The sequence below is a fragment of the Rhinopithecus bieti genome, unplaced genomic scaffold, assembly GCF_001698545.2.
Source record: "Rhinopithecus bieti isolate Rb0 unplaced genomic scaffold, ASM169854v2 scaffold_22453, whole genome shotgun sequence".
Lineage (NCBI taxonomy): Eukaryota > Metazoa > Chordata > Mammalia > Primates > Cercopithecidae > Rhinopithecus > Rhinopithecus bieti.
Genome location: NW_016810682.1, coordinates 1,178,594 through 1,193,958, shown reverse-complemented (window position 1 = coordinate 1,193,958; position 15,365 = coordinate 1,178,594). Strand labels below are relative to the sequence as shown.

Genomic DNA, 15,365 nt, shown 5'->3' with positions numbered 1-15,365 from the left:
GAGGCTGCAGAAGATAGAATATTGCTGAACAGCGAATGTAGATGTCTGATTCTTGCTCTGGAAGCTTTGTCTCAGAGGTGTACCCAGCCGTGTGAGGTGTGAGGTGTCAGTCTGCACCTAGTGGGGGATGTCTCCCAGTTAGGCTACTCAGGGGTCAGGGACCCACTTGAGCAGGCAGTCTGTCCGTTCTCAGATCTCAACCTCCATGCTGGGAGAACCACTGCTCTCTTCAAAGCTGTCAGACAGGGATATTTACATCTGCAGAGGTTTCTGCTGCTTTTTGTTTAGCTATGCCCTGTCCCCAGGGGTGCAGTCTATAGAGGCAGGCAGGCCTCCTTGAGCTGCGGTGGGCTCCACCCAATTCGAGCTTCCTGGAGGCTTTGTTTACCTACTTAAGCCTCAGCAATGGTGGGCACCCCTCCCCCAGCCTCGCTGCTGCCTTGCAGTTAGATCTCAGACTGCTGTGCTAGCAATGAGGGAGGCTCTGTGGGCGTGGGACCCTCTGGGCCAGGTGTGGGATATAATCTCCTGGTGTGCCGTTTGCTAAGACCCTTGGTAAAGCGTAGTATTAGGGTGGGAGTTACCTGATTTTCCAGGTGTTGTGTGTCTCAGTTTCCCTTAGCTAGGAAAAGGAATTTGCTTCCCCCTTGCACTTCCCAGGTGAGGCAATGCCTTGCCCTGCTTCAGATCTCACTGGTCGGGCTGCACCCACTAACTAGCACCGACTGTGCGACACACCCCAGTGAGATGAACCCAGTACCTCAGTTGAAAATGTAGAAATCACCCATATTCTGTGTCACTCATACTGGGAGCTGGAGGCTGGAGCTGTTGCTATTCAGCCTTCTTGGGGGCCCCGTCCCACTGTGCATTTTTAACATATACACATACTAAATCTTCACAACACCTCTGTGGAGTTGGTTTAATTATTTCCATCTTACAAATTAGGAAACTAAGGGTCCACAAGATTAAATAGTTCTTTCTAAACAGGTCTGAAGTGTGCAGGCAGAGGTACTCCATGTTAGTCTGGTTGCAAAGTCTATGCTCTTAGCCAGAAGGGTAATTATTAGTAGGCTTGAGCAATTATTGCCAGCATCCAATCTAAAATCCTAAAGAAATGAAATGGACTCTGAATATAAGCTTCACATTGTAGTAATGATTTAGCTAGAGGAAGACTGCTAAAGATTCTCTTCTTGGGCTGTATTATCTAGTTTGGTGGTATTGCAGCAAACTCTTCATTGACTTTGGGTAGAAAATAGACATGCTCTATGTATATCAAGAGGAAAAAGAGTTACCCAAAATTTTCTCTAGGATATTAAGCAGGAAATAATTAAACAGACAACACTCTGAGCTCCTATAGTCAAAGAGGGGTTAAATGATGTCATTCAGGATGCATCTTGGTATTGGCAATTTTCTAAAATAGCAGATTGGTTTTCAATTTGGATACCAATTAAGAAATGACTTTTCCAACTGTTGAAAGCAGCAAGTGGAGGTGCGGCCCTAGCAGCCAGGACTCTGAACTGTGGCAGCTAGTGATACCGAATGAGATGGACTAACCCCACAAAGGACATCACCAGATAGAGATAAGAAAAGAGAGTAGTCAGATATATCTGTTCCTCCTGGAGCCTCAAAACATCATTATTCAAGATCACAATCAAGGTCAAGAGAAAGAAAATGAAAGTCGAGTAATAAAGGAAGAAAACACAGGAGCTGGAACAGAAGCAAAGAGGCAAGAAGACATGAATCCAAAGAAAAATCCTCTAAGAAACACAAATCTGAGGAACATAGTGACAAAGAACATTCTTCTGATAAAGAAAGAGAGCAACTAAATTAATCTGAAAATAGGACAAGCACAAATGCAAAAAATGAAAGTCATCAAGAGGCAGAAGTCACTCAAGATCTAGGTCTCGTGAACGACGCCATCGTAGTAGAAGCAGGCTGGAGCAGAAGTCCCGATCCAGGAGTAGGGAGTGGAAGAAGTCTCAACCTAGAAGCAGAGAGGGGAAGAAATCAAGATCCAGAAGCAGGGAAAGAAAAGGGCAGATCAGGTCTCATTCCTGCTCAAGATTGAGACAAAGGCATAGGACTAGAAGCAGGAGTGGGACAAAGAGTAGGAGTCGAGATAGAAAAAAGAGAATTGAAAAACTGAGAAGATTTAGCAGAAGTTAAAGCTGGACTCTGAGTCCACTTCCCTTCAGAGGCAGAAACACAGCAATGGATACACAAGAAGCTTTAGCTAGGAGGTTGGAAAGGGCAAAGAAATTATAAAACAGCGATACAAAAAAATAGTTGAAAACAAAACAACAGGAAATAACTGCAGCAGCTGCAGCTACTGGGGGTTCTGTTCTCAATGTTGTTGCCCTGTTGGCATCAGGATTGCAAATAACACCTCAGATAGCCATGACAGCTCAAATGGCAGCCCTGCAAGCTAAAGCTTTGGCAGAGACAGGAATAGCTGTACCTAACTACTCTAACCCAGCAGAGTTTCAATGTGAATCCATTGAAATTTGCTGAACAAGAGAAAAAAAGGAAAATGCTTTGGCAGGGCAAGAAAGAAGAGGACAAATCTCAATCTGCTGAAATATGTGAAAAGTTGAATTTTGGAAACTAGGACCAAAATGTCAAATTTAGGAAATTGATGGGTATTAAGAGTGAAGATGAAGCTCGATGTAGCTCAGTTGATGAAGAAAGTTACAAGACTCTGAAGCAATAGGAAGAAGTATTTAGAAGTTTAGATGCTCCGTATGAAAAGGCAAGATACAAATCCACACACAAAGAGGAATGGGTTTGGGTTTCACATCTTCAATGTGAGGAATGGATGCAGTTTGAAAAAGATCATACTTATAAAGTTTGGGACTTTATAGACTTCTTGTTCTGATATCAGGTCCTTGTTCACCAAACAGCTAGCATTCTAGCTTGCATGGGTGTTACACTGACTTTCATTTTTTGAAAAATATGAATTTTTGTAAATATCAGATAAGTGACACTGGTGTTAGTGTTGTAATCAGGTTAAACCCACTTCCATTAAACTTGACAGGACTATAGAAGGACAATATATTTTAGATCATGAATTCTACTTTTCAATATATAAAAGCTGCAGGTGGGATAAAATCTCATACGTGGATCTTTTCGTGTCCACTGTCTTGTGTACTTTTGTACTTAATCTTGTACAGTTATTTTCATCTCTTGAAACATGAAAGAAATGTTATGTAGCTGTTCTTTAGAGGATCTGGCCATTTGGTACCTAACTTAGCACAGATAACCTGGGTGGTGATGATAATAAAAATGGTTTTCTCAAAAAAAAAAGTGACTTTTCCTCACTGTCATGCTCCCCATTACACAATAGAACAGAAAACAACATAATTGTCACATACAAATTGAAACTGGTCTGCACATGAACAAAGAAATAAGTGTTTGTTTTATAAAGTTCTAATTTTTATTGCTTATTTTTTCAGAATAAAAATACAAAGAAAATTTAATAGTCACTTATTCTCAGTTCTAGGTAATTTAGCACATTCTAAAGAGTTAGTGTTCCATCTTCCATCACGAAGAAAGCCCCATCTCAATGAACAGCAGTTTGGAAACTGTTGTGTGGGACCATTAAGCAAGTCTGTGCTTACTGAGTAGACCCCTTGTGTGCACAGAACCAAAAGACACACTGCTTCCTCTCACTATCGCTGGGTGAAGCATTTCTGACTTACCAGGCTCCTCACAGCAGCCTTCACGTCCTTGTTCCTCAGGCTATAGATGATGGGGTTGAGCATGGGGATCAACACTCCATAAAAGAGGGAAATTAGCTTGTCTGAAACATCCTGTTTGTCTGCCCCCAGGGGGTCCTTAGACTTGGGCTTTGCATACATGAAAAGAATAGTCCCATAGAAAATCACCACCACTGTAAGATGTGCAGAGCAAGTGGAGAAGGCCTTTCGCCGTCCTTCAGCTGAGGGGATCCTCAGGATGGTGGTGAGTATGCAGATGTAGGAGACAAAGATGAAGAGCACTGAGACCCCCAGGAAGATCACATTGGCCACCCCCATGCTGATCACATTGATGGAGATGTCAGCACAGGCCAACTTCAGAACTGCCAGGATCTCACAGGTGAAATGATTAATGATGTTATCCCCACAGAAGGGTAACTGTACCGCAAGAGAGATCTGCACCAAGGAGTTGGCTCCACCAGCCACCCAGGAGCTGGCAGCCATGGGCACATAGGCAGCCTTGCTCATGACTACTGGGTACCTAAGGGGGTTGCAGATGGCCACATAGCGATCAAACGCCATCATGCCCAAGAGCACACACTCTGTGGCTCCCATGGCAAAGGAGAGGAACACCTGCACTGCACAGCCTGAGAAGGAGATGGTTTTCCTGGGCGTGAGGAAACCGTCCAGGACCAGAGGAATGGAAGAGGTTGTGTAGCAGATGTCCAGGAAGGAGAGGTTCCCGAGGAAGAAGTACATGGGCGTGTGTAGGTGGGAGTCGGACACAGTCACCAGGATGAGGACCCCGTTGCCCAGCAGGATCACCAGGTACATCAGCAGGATGAGCACAAAGAATGTTTTCTCCAGCCTTGGCTGATCTGACAGGCCGAGCAAGACAAATTCTACCACAATGGATTGGTTGGCCACTTCCATTTTAAATTCTCTTCCCCATTTAGGAAAACTGAGAACAGCAAACATGTTTATAAAGACCAGTATGTGGTATTTATAATGAGATGCTTCTAGAACATATAATCAAATTTACCCTTTGAGATGCCAAACTGTAATATCAGCAGCTAACAGATAAAATTCACTGCCTACTGAAGTTAACTTAAAAGTCAGGACATGTCAGATCAAAAGCAGGAGAAGCAGACCCTGGAAATCTAATCAAACCATGATAAATGAAAGAATTTTCATCAGATCAGTGGTATTAACATACTTGAAGGAATGGATATGTAAGGAAGGATCTGCATAAGCTCCATAAAAGAGGACTTTGAGGGCATGCTGCATGGTTCCAGCACTGTCCAGGGAAGTGGGCTCCTCTGGCCAGCCCTACTTGTCCCTGAATTGTCCCTGCAGTGTCCTTGGGGGCTTCAGGTTGTCACACTCAGTGATGCTGGCCACTGACATCACCCCACCCACTCCCCTGGCTCTAATTCTCTGATGATTCAGCTCCAAATACAGTCCTTCCCAGGGAGTATGTGATGAGCAGAGATCGGGAAGACTAGGGTCTATCCAGCATTTACATTTGTTACTTGATTCCTGGTTTCTAGTTCATTTCTCTTGAGTTTGGTTGGAGATCTCCCTTGGTTGCCCTGTCATTGAGGAGTTTCTGAGCAAGAGAGCTTAGAGACACTAACAGAAGCACTTCCATATCCCCTCTAACCAGCCTTTGTTCCCAGTACTGCTGTTTCCCAGTCTGCTCCAGACCCATGAAGGAGCAGGAATAGAATCCAAGGACAAGTGTCCCTCATGCATCCCAGTGTGAGTTTGTAGGTAGATTCTGTACTTTGGGAGCAGTTTTATGTCACAGCTCCTAACTCAGGGCCTTCTATATCCGAGCTGACCATTAAACCACTGCAATGTCATAGTAATGGTTTCTCCACGGAAGAGCAGACAATTCCACCCAGGCTTACAGAGGGATCGCTCAAAGGAGGCTGAAAATGGCACTGCAGACCTATAGATCCAGCACACTAGAGAAAACCTCAAGCCTTGGCCAGGCGTGGTGGCTCATGCTTGTAATCCCAGCACTTTGGGAGGCCGAGGTGGGCGGATCATGAGGTCAGGAGATCGAGACCATCCTGGCTAATACGGTGAAACCCTGTCTCTACTAAAAATACAAAAAAATTAGCCGGGCATGGTGGCGGGCGCATGTGGTCCCAGCTGCTTGGGAGGCTGAGGCAGGAGAATCACGTGAACCCAGGAGGCGGAGCTTGCAGTGAGCCAAGATCGTGCCACTGCACTCCAGCCTGGGTGACAGAGCGAGACTCTGTCTCAAAAAGAAAAAAAAGAAAGAAAACCTCAAGCCTTGACTTCTCATGTTAAGATGAGGAAGCTGAAGCTCAGAAAGGAGCACAGGGAGCAAGGACAGGGCCAGGTGGCTCCTCACCTTCTCCCCAAGGCTCCTTCCCTTACCACTCTGATTAGATCCTTGCCAGTCCATTTGTGCCAGAGTAGAAATACCAAGCACTAAAGAATCGACTATGAAGCCTTGATCATCCTCTCTCTCCCTAGGATATTCATGAAGAGTAGAGGTGTCACACTTTTCTCTGAGATCTCTGCCTCATGTCAGGGCTTGGGTGGGGGTGGATGGTGTGCCTGGGAGCCACACATTCCATCTGTAACTATCACACTGTTGTTGGCTGGGAAAGATCTGGTGGGAGAAACTGGGCCCAGTTTGGAGCCATCCTCATGCAGTTATCAGAGGAGACTGACTGTGAACATCAGGAATATGTGGGGAAAAGAGATCCGTCTTTAGAGTTACTAGCACTGCTGACTGGAAAATCTTAGACTTGGTGGAGATACTGTAAAGTAACTGGTCTTGTCTCGCTTCCCTCCATTGCACGAATACCTTCCATGCAGCACAATTTTCCAATTTTTGTTTGGAACATCTTAAGGTAGGTGGAGCTCATACCTCCCATTCCTTTGTCGATGGCCTCCATTGCTAGAAAGGTTTTCCTTACACTGGGCAGAAGCTTCCTTCTAATGTTATTCCCCATTCTTCCCCCTACTCTTCCCTATCCCCACACAGGCCTAGACTCCCAGAACATGACTGCTCCCTTTCCCTTATAAAAGACCCTATGGAAACTATGACCAAGTTCCCACTCACAACAACCTTTGCTCTTCTGCTCACCTACCTGAAGAAGGTTTAGCCACAGAGAGAACCCAGTCTACATCCAGTGTGGAGAGAAGTCCATGGTGGAGACAGGCACTTACCTGGACAAAAGGTCTCATAGCAGGGGATGATGCTGGAAGGTCTCCAGGCTTGAGAAGTGATTGTTCCAACTGCCCACATTGACCATCTCCAGCTAGCCCCATCGGTTGAGGCTGTGCCTGGAAGCATATAGCAAATTCTATTTAGCTGTCTTGGAACTAAGTAATTTCTTCAAATTTCACAGCAAGGTAAAGGGAATGTGGGGCTGGCCATAGCTGAAGGGGCTCTAGCTGCTAACTTTCCTAGGCTTCTTCATGCCTGGTGAGATGTCAAGAGGAAGGACAGCTCGAGGAGCTGCTTCCAGCTGATTCTGCAGTCATGTCCTGCCTGCATGCTCAGGGCGGGCACCCTGTGCCTTCACCCAGACCTGCTCTCCAGAGATTCTATCAGGGAGCCATGGAGCAGTTTAGAGCCTTGGTTGTATGGGAGCCAGTTTTAATCCCAGAAGCAATTTAAAGTTTGGTGAAGGGCCTCACAGGAGTTTAGGGTGTGCATCCCACAAACCCAATTATACAAGTTGCAGACAGCTCTATGTAAATCTTAACTCTCGCTGCAAAGAAATGTTCCTTGGATTTGTCAACCTGGGAGGTGGAGCTTGCAGTGAGCCAAGATTGTGCCACTGCACTCCAGCCTGGGCGACAGAGCGAGACTCCGTCTCAAAAAAAAAAAAAGAAGAAGAAACATTCCTTGGATTAAAAAGTTCTTATCCGGCCGGGTGTGGTGACTCAAGCCTGTAATCCCAGCACTTTGGGAGGCCGAGACAGGCGGATCACGAGGTCAGGAGATCGAGACCATCCTGGCTAACATGGTGAAACCCCGTCTCTACTAAAAAATACAAAAAACTAGCCGGGCGAGGTGGCGGGCGCCTGTAGTCCCAGCTACTCGGGAGGCTGAGGCAGGAGAATGGCGTAAACCCACGGAGGCGGAGGGCTTGCAGTGAAGCTGAGATCCGGCCAGTGAGTGAGGGCCAGTGAGTGAGCACTCCAGCCCGGGTGACAGAGCGAGACTCCGTCTCACAAAAAAAAAAAAAAATTCTTATCCTGTCCTTGTTGGCATTCCTGCAAGTAGAGGCAATAACTAAGTTCTGACCATGCTTTGGCCACAATGTTATGTCTGTCTGAGGAGGCTGTGCCACTTGCCTTTGCAACCCTGTCAAAACAAGAGGGAAAAACTTTGCCTCTGCTGAGACAGACACACTGGTCATCTACATGTGCCCCGAGCAAGGCCTCCCCTGCAGCCCCTCAGCACACATCCAGAGCTGATCAGCCCTGGCCCCTGCCCTTGAAATCAGGAAGCAAGGGACATGTGCCATGGGCCAGTACCAGATGCTAGAAAGAGAGCAAAATGACAAGGACAGGGCCTCTGGCCTCCAGAAAGGTCCTGGTGACAGCTACATTCTGTGAGATAATTGCCAAGTGCCCTTAACTTATATGAGAACCTGGGTGTAGGGAAGAGTCAGAGGAAGAAAGGGAAAAGGGCATGAGGGGGTTCCAGTGTAAGAGACCTGTCAGCAGAAGACATTGCAGGGCTTAGGGACAGATCAGGGATAAAGAGAAAGGTTGAGCAAAGGGCAGGGTTTTAAAACCAAGAAAGAGAAAGAAAATGAAATAAGACAAAACAAAACAAAAACAACAATAAAAAACCAGAGGAGACAGAAAGGAGAGGATATTTAAACTAGCATAGGGGACTGGGGACTGAAGCGTTGTTTAGACTTGGTATCAAAATATTCCCCAAGTTATCCCCACTGTGATGGTTACTGAAGATAACGATGAAAATAAGAAGTCTTTCTTATAATTGAGGATTATGGATTAGTGGGCAAGGACGGTTTGAGTTAATAGTCGGGCACTAATATTGATAGTGGTTGCCACGTTTTGCAAAATGCTTTTAATCAATCTCCCTTTACCTGGCTACCGAGATTAACTTATACTCCCCATTCCCACTGCAAAATGTGGGGACCAGCACCCATGTCAGGTTCCTGGCTGCCCAAAATGCCTGCTCCCTCTAGCTGGGAGTTACGCTAAGGATAGTTATGATTATTTCCCAGCCTACTCAAGCCAATTGTTAATCTTGTAGTTGTATTAAGTTAATTTAAATTACACAAACTGACCTAAAAAGAGAGTGGAAAGTGCTGTCTTTATGAAAACTAAGTTGAATGCTTTGGATAGATTCATAGTAAAATAAATTGCTGTCATATTAGATGTCAGGGAGAAAATTGTTAAAATCTAGACAGATTCTGCACCACAATTCTTCTGCAAAAATCTTCAAATTCTTACTCTGCTTTAAGTAATTTAAATTGAAAATTGTAGACAATGTGCCATGGGTGTGATTTATTTAAGAGTCCAATTAGTGGACTCACAGACAAGAAAATATCCTCTCTCTGTGTCAAAAGATTGGAAAGTAAATACAGTTGTATGTTTTCACTTAAAAGAAAATGTTTAAAGTAGTGATTCTCAAACTTTTTCTTAACCTCAAGACTCCTTTTTTTTCAGTTATTTCTCTTGTCCCTTTCTCTATTCTTCTTTTGGTATTCTTATGTTGCGTATGTTACACTTTTTGTATTTGTCTCACACTTCTGGGATATTCTTTCTGAGTTTTTTTCCCACAGTCTTTTTTCTCTTTGCCTTTCAGTTTTGAGAATTACTATTGCAGATTCTCAAGCTCAGACATTCTTTGTTCAGCCATGTGCGGTCTATTAATGTGCCCATCAAAGGCATTCTGCATTTCGGTTACAGTGGTTTTGATACCTAGCATTCCTTTTTTATTCTCTCTCAGAATTTCCATCTCTCTGGTTAGATTACCCATCAGTTTTTGCATGTTGTCTGCTTTTTCCATGAGAATGATTAGCATATTAATAATAGTTATTTAAATTCCTAATCTGATAATTCCAACATCTCTGCCATATCTGAGTCTGGTTCTGATGTTTGTTCTATCATCAAACTATGTTTTTTGCCTTAGAATGTGCCTTGTGAGTTTTTGTTGAAAGCCAGACATGAGGTAGTGGGTAAAAGGACCTGCAGTAAATGGGCCTTTAGTAATGTGGTGGTAGAGGGTAGGGTGGGGAGAGATGGGTGGCGGGAAGTGTTCTATAACCCCATGATTGGGTCTCAGTCTTTTAGGAAGCCTGTGTCACTGGAATGTGATCAGTACAAGTGCCTCTTAGTTTTTTTCTCCCCTTTAGATGGGACAGAAGGTCTAGAACTTGCTAGAGTTAGGCATTTCTCTTATGCTGGGTCAGTTAGGCTCTGATAAAACCCCAGTAGGTTAGACCTTGGTAAAAGAATGCTCTGGGCCAGGCATGGTGGCTCACACCTGTAATCCCAGCACTTTGGGAGGCTGAGACAGGTGGATCACTTGAGGTCAGGAGTTCGCTATCAGCCTGTTGCAAACAATTACTTGGGGTCACAAAGAAAATGAGCACTCAAACAAAGGATTTCTCAGCAAGGCAAATTTACTTCTGCTGAAGGGTGCTGCTCATGCTTTTGGTTGCTGCAAAAGCACAAGGAACAAAGGAAAGCAGGGGTATTTATTCCAAACACTGTCGCTACTTCTGTGTCCTGTTTCCATTGGCTGGAACTGGACCACACATGCTAAACTGATCCCAACTGGCCAGGATCTTAAACTTTTCCTAAATAGGTAAACGCACGATGGAGGAATAAAGGAAAAGAGGAGGTCACTTTTGGGGGAACTAGGAAGCTAACACATTCCCAAATAAAGAAGGGGACGTGGGTTATAGACTGACTAAAGCTAAGGCATGCCTGGACATGTCCGAGCATGGCAAAGGCGGGAAAGATTACTTGCAGAACAAAGAACAAGAAAGTTGTACATACTGTGTCTTTGAAGAGGAACTTTACTATATTTAACAGGCCTGACCAACATGGTGAAACCCCATCTCTACTAAAAATACAAAATATTAGCTGGATGTGGTAGCACATGCCTGTAGTCCCAGCTACTCAGGAGGCTGAGAAAGGAGAATCACTTGAACCCAGTATGCAGGGGCAGAGGTTGAAGTGAGCAGAGATAGTGCCACTGCACTACAGCCTGGGCAACAGAGCAACACTGTCTCAGAAAAAAAAAAAAAAAAAGAAGAATGCTTTGTTGTATTTCAGAATGGTTACTATAAAGTATGAGGAGCACCCCACCCCTCCCCCACAAGGGCTTTTGAACTCTGAGACTTGTCCACACTGAGCCTCCAGCAATTTCTTAGTTGGAGTTCATGTTTTTCCACCCTGGTACTGTCCAATGGAGGTTTTGCCTGTGGGTCTCTGCTCCAGTAAATTGTAATTCTCTGTATCTGCCTGACAGATCTAAGAAGAGTTTTTGATTTTTCAGTTGATTTAGCTTTTCACTTGTTATTAGAATGGAATGACAACTTTCAAGCTCCTGACATGCCAGACCAAAAACCAAAAGTCCCCCTTTACTTTCTTAGAAATTATCGAGCATTCCAAAGAACTTTTATTTATGTGGATTATATCTATCAATATTTACCATGTTAGAAATTAAAACTGATAAATTATTTGTTATTATGTTTAAAATTAACAATAATAAACACATAAATGTTAATATAAATTAAAACATTTAAATATTTTTAAAATAACTATATTTTCCAAAACATTTAGTGAGAAGAGTGGCATCATTTTATACTTTTTGCAGTCTCTTTAATGTCTGGTTTAAGAGAGGACAGTTGGATTCTCGTATCTGCTTCTGCAGTCAATCTACTTCATTGTCACTTGTCATGTAGCTTCTGGGAAACTCCACTGTACTCTTGTGGGAGAATGACAGTGAAAAAGGCAGATAAAACCTTAGTATTATTAGAAAAATAGCTGTGATCTCATGGAGCCATCAAAGTGTGTCAGGGACTCTCCAGAGTCCCCAGATCACATTTTAAGAACTATTGGTTTAAGACTGGATGTAAACATAGATAATACTGCCCCCTCTTTATCAACTTTGAAAAAACTAATTAAATTAACTAACCAAATGTTGGTCCTGACTGCAGCAGGTAAGAGGGCTTCTCTTCTACTTAAGTAGCAAGCACTAGATAAAGTACATTTCCTCTTTCAAACCTCACAACAACCTTATATGGTAAGTAATATTATCAATTCCTTGTTTTAGATGTGGAATCTAAAACTTAGAGAGATTAATAAATTTTCCCAAGGTCTCTAGTGAAATAGAAATAACCTAGAAGCTATGAGATATACAAGACTAGAACAAAAATCCTGTACTCAGGCGAGTTGAAGCTAGAGGGATAGTTAGGGAAGTCTCTAAGGCATGACAACTGTGTGAAAATAAGGAATTAAGTATCCTTACAGGTCATATGCCTTCTGTCAATCAGTAATAATAACAATCATAATAGTAATAAAGTAATAATAGATATTATTTGTTAGCTGCCTATTATGTTCTGAGCATTGTGTAGACATTCATTCTCTCTTTTTAATTGAATCTTCTCAAGAACCCAATGAAATAGGTATTTTTATTCACATTGTAGAAATCAGGAAAAGGCTTAGAGAGTTTAAGTGAACTTTGAAGTTTATCACAACAGGAAATTTTAGATCTGTGATTCAAACCCAGTGATATGGTTTGGCTGTGTTCCCACCCAAATCTCATCTTGAATTTGCACGTGTTGTGGGAAGGACCCAGTGGGAGAAAACTGAATCATGGGGGCAGGTCTTTCTCATGCTATTCTCGTGACAGTGAATAAGTCTCATGAGATCTAATTTTTTTTTTTTTTTTGACAGGAGTCTTGCTCTGTTGCCCAGTTGGAATGCAGTGGCACAATCTCAGCTCACTGTAACCTCCGTCTCCCGGGTTCAAGCAATTCTTCTGCCTCAGCCTCCTGAGTAGCTGGGATTACAGATGCGCGCCGCCATGCCCAACTAATTTTCATATTTTTAGTAGAGATGGGGTTTCACCAAGTTGGCCAGGTCTTGAACTCCTGACCTCAAGTAATCTGCCCGCCTCGGCCTCCCCAAGTGCTGGGATTACAGGCATGAGCCACCATACCCAGCTGATCTGATTATTTTACAAGAGGGAGTTTCCCAGCACAAGCTCTCTCTTTGCCTGATGCCATACACGTAAGACGTGACTTGCTTCTCCTTGCCTTCCACCATAATTGTGAGGCCTTCTGCCATGATTGTGAGGCCTTCCACCGTGATTGTGAGGCCTTCCACCATGATTGTCCAGCCATGTGGAACTATAAGTCCATTAAACCTTTTTCCTGTATAAATTACCCAGTCATATATGTCTCTATTAGCAGTGTGAAAACAGACTAATATACCCAGGTTGGTCTAATTCTACATACTGTGATTTTAACTGCTATGTTATATTGCCTTCTGTAAAGTAAGTGCTTAGATTTGATTGTTCTTTGTAAGCAACCTTGGATTCTAGAGAGAAGTAGCCCTGTTGTTTGACTGCTGGGTCTGGATGGTGGTCAAGGTAAGTCCCATTAAAACCAAGTCCATTGTAAGATACTTAGAAAAGCCTGCATACTGAATGACTCATTATGTGGCATTCTGGAAAAGAGAAAACTACAGGAGTGGAATTCAGATCAGTGGTTTCCAGGAGCTAGAGGCAGAGAGGGAACTGACTGCAAAAGGGCACGTAGGAACATTTAGGAAAAAGGAAATATTTTATTTTTTGATTTGAGTGATGGTTACATGACTGAATATGTATCAAAACTCATTGAATTGTATACCTTAAAAAGGTGGGTTTCTTTTACACTCCAAGGGTGTATGCATATGTGAATTATACTTCAATAAACCTTAAAAACAAGCTCATTGTAATGTTTTGAACTGAAAAAAAAGGGAGATGTAATTCAATACCATAAAATTAACTCTTAAAATATACAGTTAGTGGCTGGGCATGGTGGCACACACTTGTAATCCCAGTGTTTTGAGAGGCTGAGGCGGGAGGATCACTTGGGCCACGGAGTTCAAGACCAACCTGGGAAACAGAGCGAGACCCCATCTCTACAAAACAAAAAACGAAAACCAATTAGTTGGGCTTAGTGGTGCATACCTGTAATCTAGCTGAAGTTAGAGGATTGCTTGAGCCCAGGGGTTTGAGGCTATGATATGTAAGCTATGATTGTCCCACTGCACTCCAGCCTGGGTGACAGAGCAAGACTGTATCACTAAAAAATAAAAATAAATAGACAATTGGTGGTTCTAGTATATTCATAAGGTTATGCAACCATCACCACAATCTAATTCCAGGATTTAAAAATATCTGAGCAAATTTAAAACGCTGTACCAGTTAGCAACTGTTCTCTTTTACTCCCCCTCCTTTTAGTCCTCAGCAGCCACTAATCTACTGTCAATGGATTTGCCCATTCTAGACATTTCATACAAATAGAATCATACAATATATGGGCCTTTGTGTATGTCTCCTTTCACTTAGCATAACATTTTCAAAGTTCCTCCATGCATGTATCAGTACTTAATTTCTTTCCATTACTGAATAGTATTCCATTGTACCACATTTTGTTTATCCATTCACAAGTCAATGGACATTTGGGCTGTTTACATTTTTGGCTTTTGTGTATAGTGCTGCTATGAACATTTGTGTACAAGTTTTTGTGTGACTATGTGTTTTGAATTGTCTTGGATGTGTGTGTGTGTATATATATATATGAATGAAATTGCTGGATCATATGGTTAACTCTATGTTTAACTTTTTGAGAAACTGCCAAACTGTCTTCCAAAGTGGCTGCATCATTTTACATTGCCACTAGCAGTTTAGAAAGGTTCCCATCTCTTCACACCTTTGCCAATGCTTGTTATTGTTCATCTTTTGTGTTATAGTCATTCTCATCAGAATGAAGTGGTATCAGTGGCATCTAACTGTGGTTTCGATTTGCATTTTCCTTATGACTAATGTTATTGAGCATATTTTCATGTGCTTATTGGGCATTTGAATATCTTCTTTGGAGAAATGTCTATTCAAATAGTTTGCCCATTTTTAATTGGGTTGTTTTTTAGATTCTTTAAAAAATGATTGAGGTTTTATTGACATAACATAAAATTCACGGAAGTGAATACTTCAGTGGCATTTTGTACATTGATGATGTTGGGTGGCTACCATCTCTATCTAGTTTCAGACCTTTCCATCACTCCAGAATCAAACTCTGCACCCTGAAGAAGTTTTTGCCCATTTCTCCTCACCCCCAGCCCCTAGCAACCACCAATATGAGTTCTGATTGTGTCACACTCACCATTATTTCATTGACCTGAAGCAAGCCTCTTGGCTGAGCCAGAGTCCAAATGGGAGAGCAGTGCAGAGTTCCATGACGGTGGTTTGGACACAGGGAGGGATTTGAAACCATTGTTGCAATGACCATGTATATAAATACAGACAGGGTAAATGACATTAGGTCTAAAACATGTAAGAGACATATTTTCTCCTCTCTAAGGACTCTTCTGCTTTTGAAATATGTACTTACTTTTTTAAATAATTTTTTTTTTTTT

The 15,365-nt window shown here is 42.8% G+C and overlaps 1 protein-coding gene and 1 pseudogene across 1 annotated transcript; one reads left to right on the top strand and one right to left on the bottom strand.

Moving 5' to 3' along the window:
* Positions 1–1,516: 1,516 nt before the first annotated feature.
* Positions 1,517–2,826, top strand: LOC108542560 (arginine/serine-rich coiled-coil protein 2-like; annotated as a pseudogene).
* An 842-nt stretch (positions 2,827–3,668) lies between these two features.
* LOC108542559 (olfactory receptor 13C7-like) lies at positions 3,669–4,628 on the bottom strand. The gene has a single exon (XM_017892612.1). The coding sequence runs from the start codon at positions 4,626–4,628 to the stop codon at positions 3,669–3,671; it is 960 nt and encodes a 319-aa protein (XP_017748101.1).
* Positions 4,629–15,365: the final 10,737 nt, after the last annotated feature.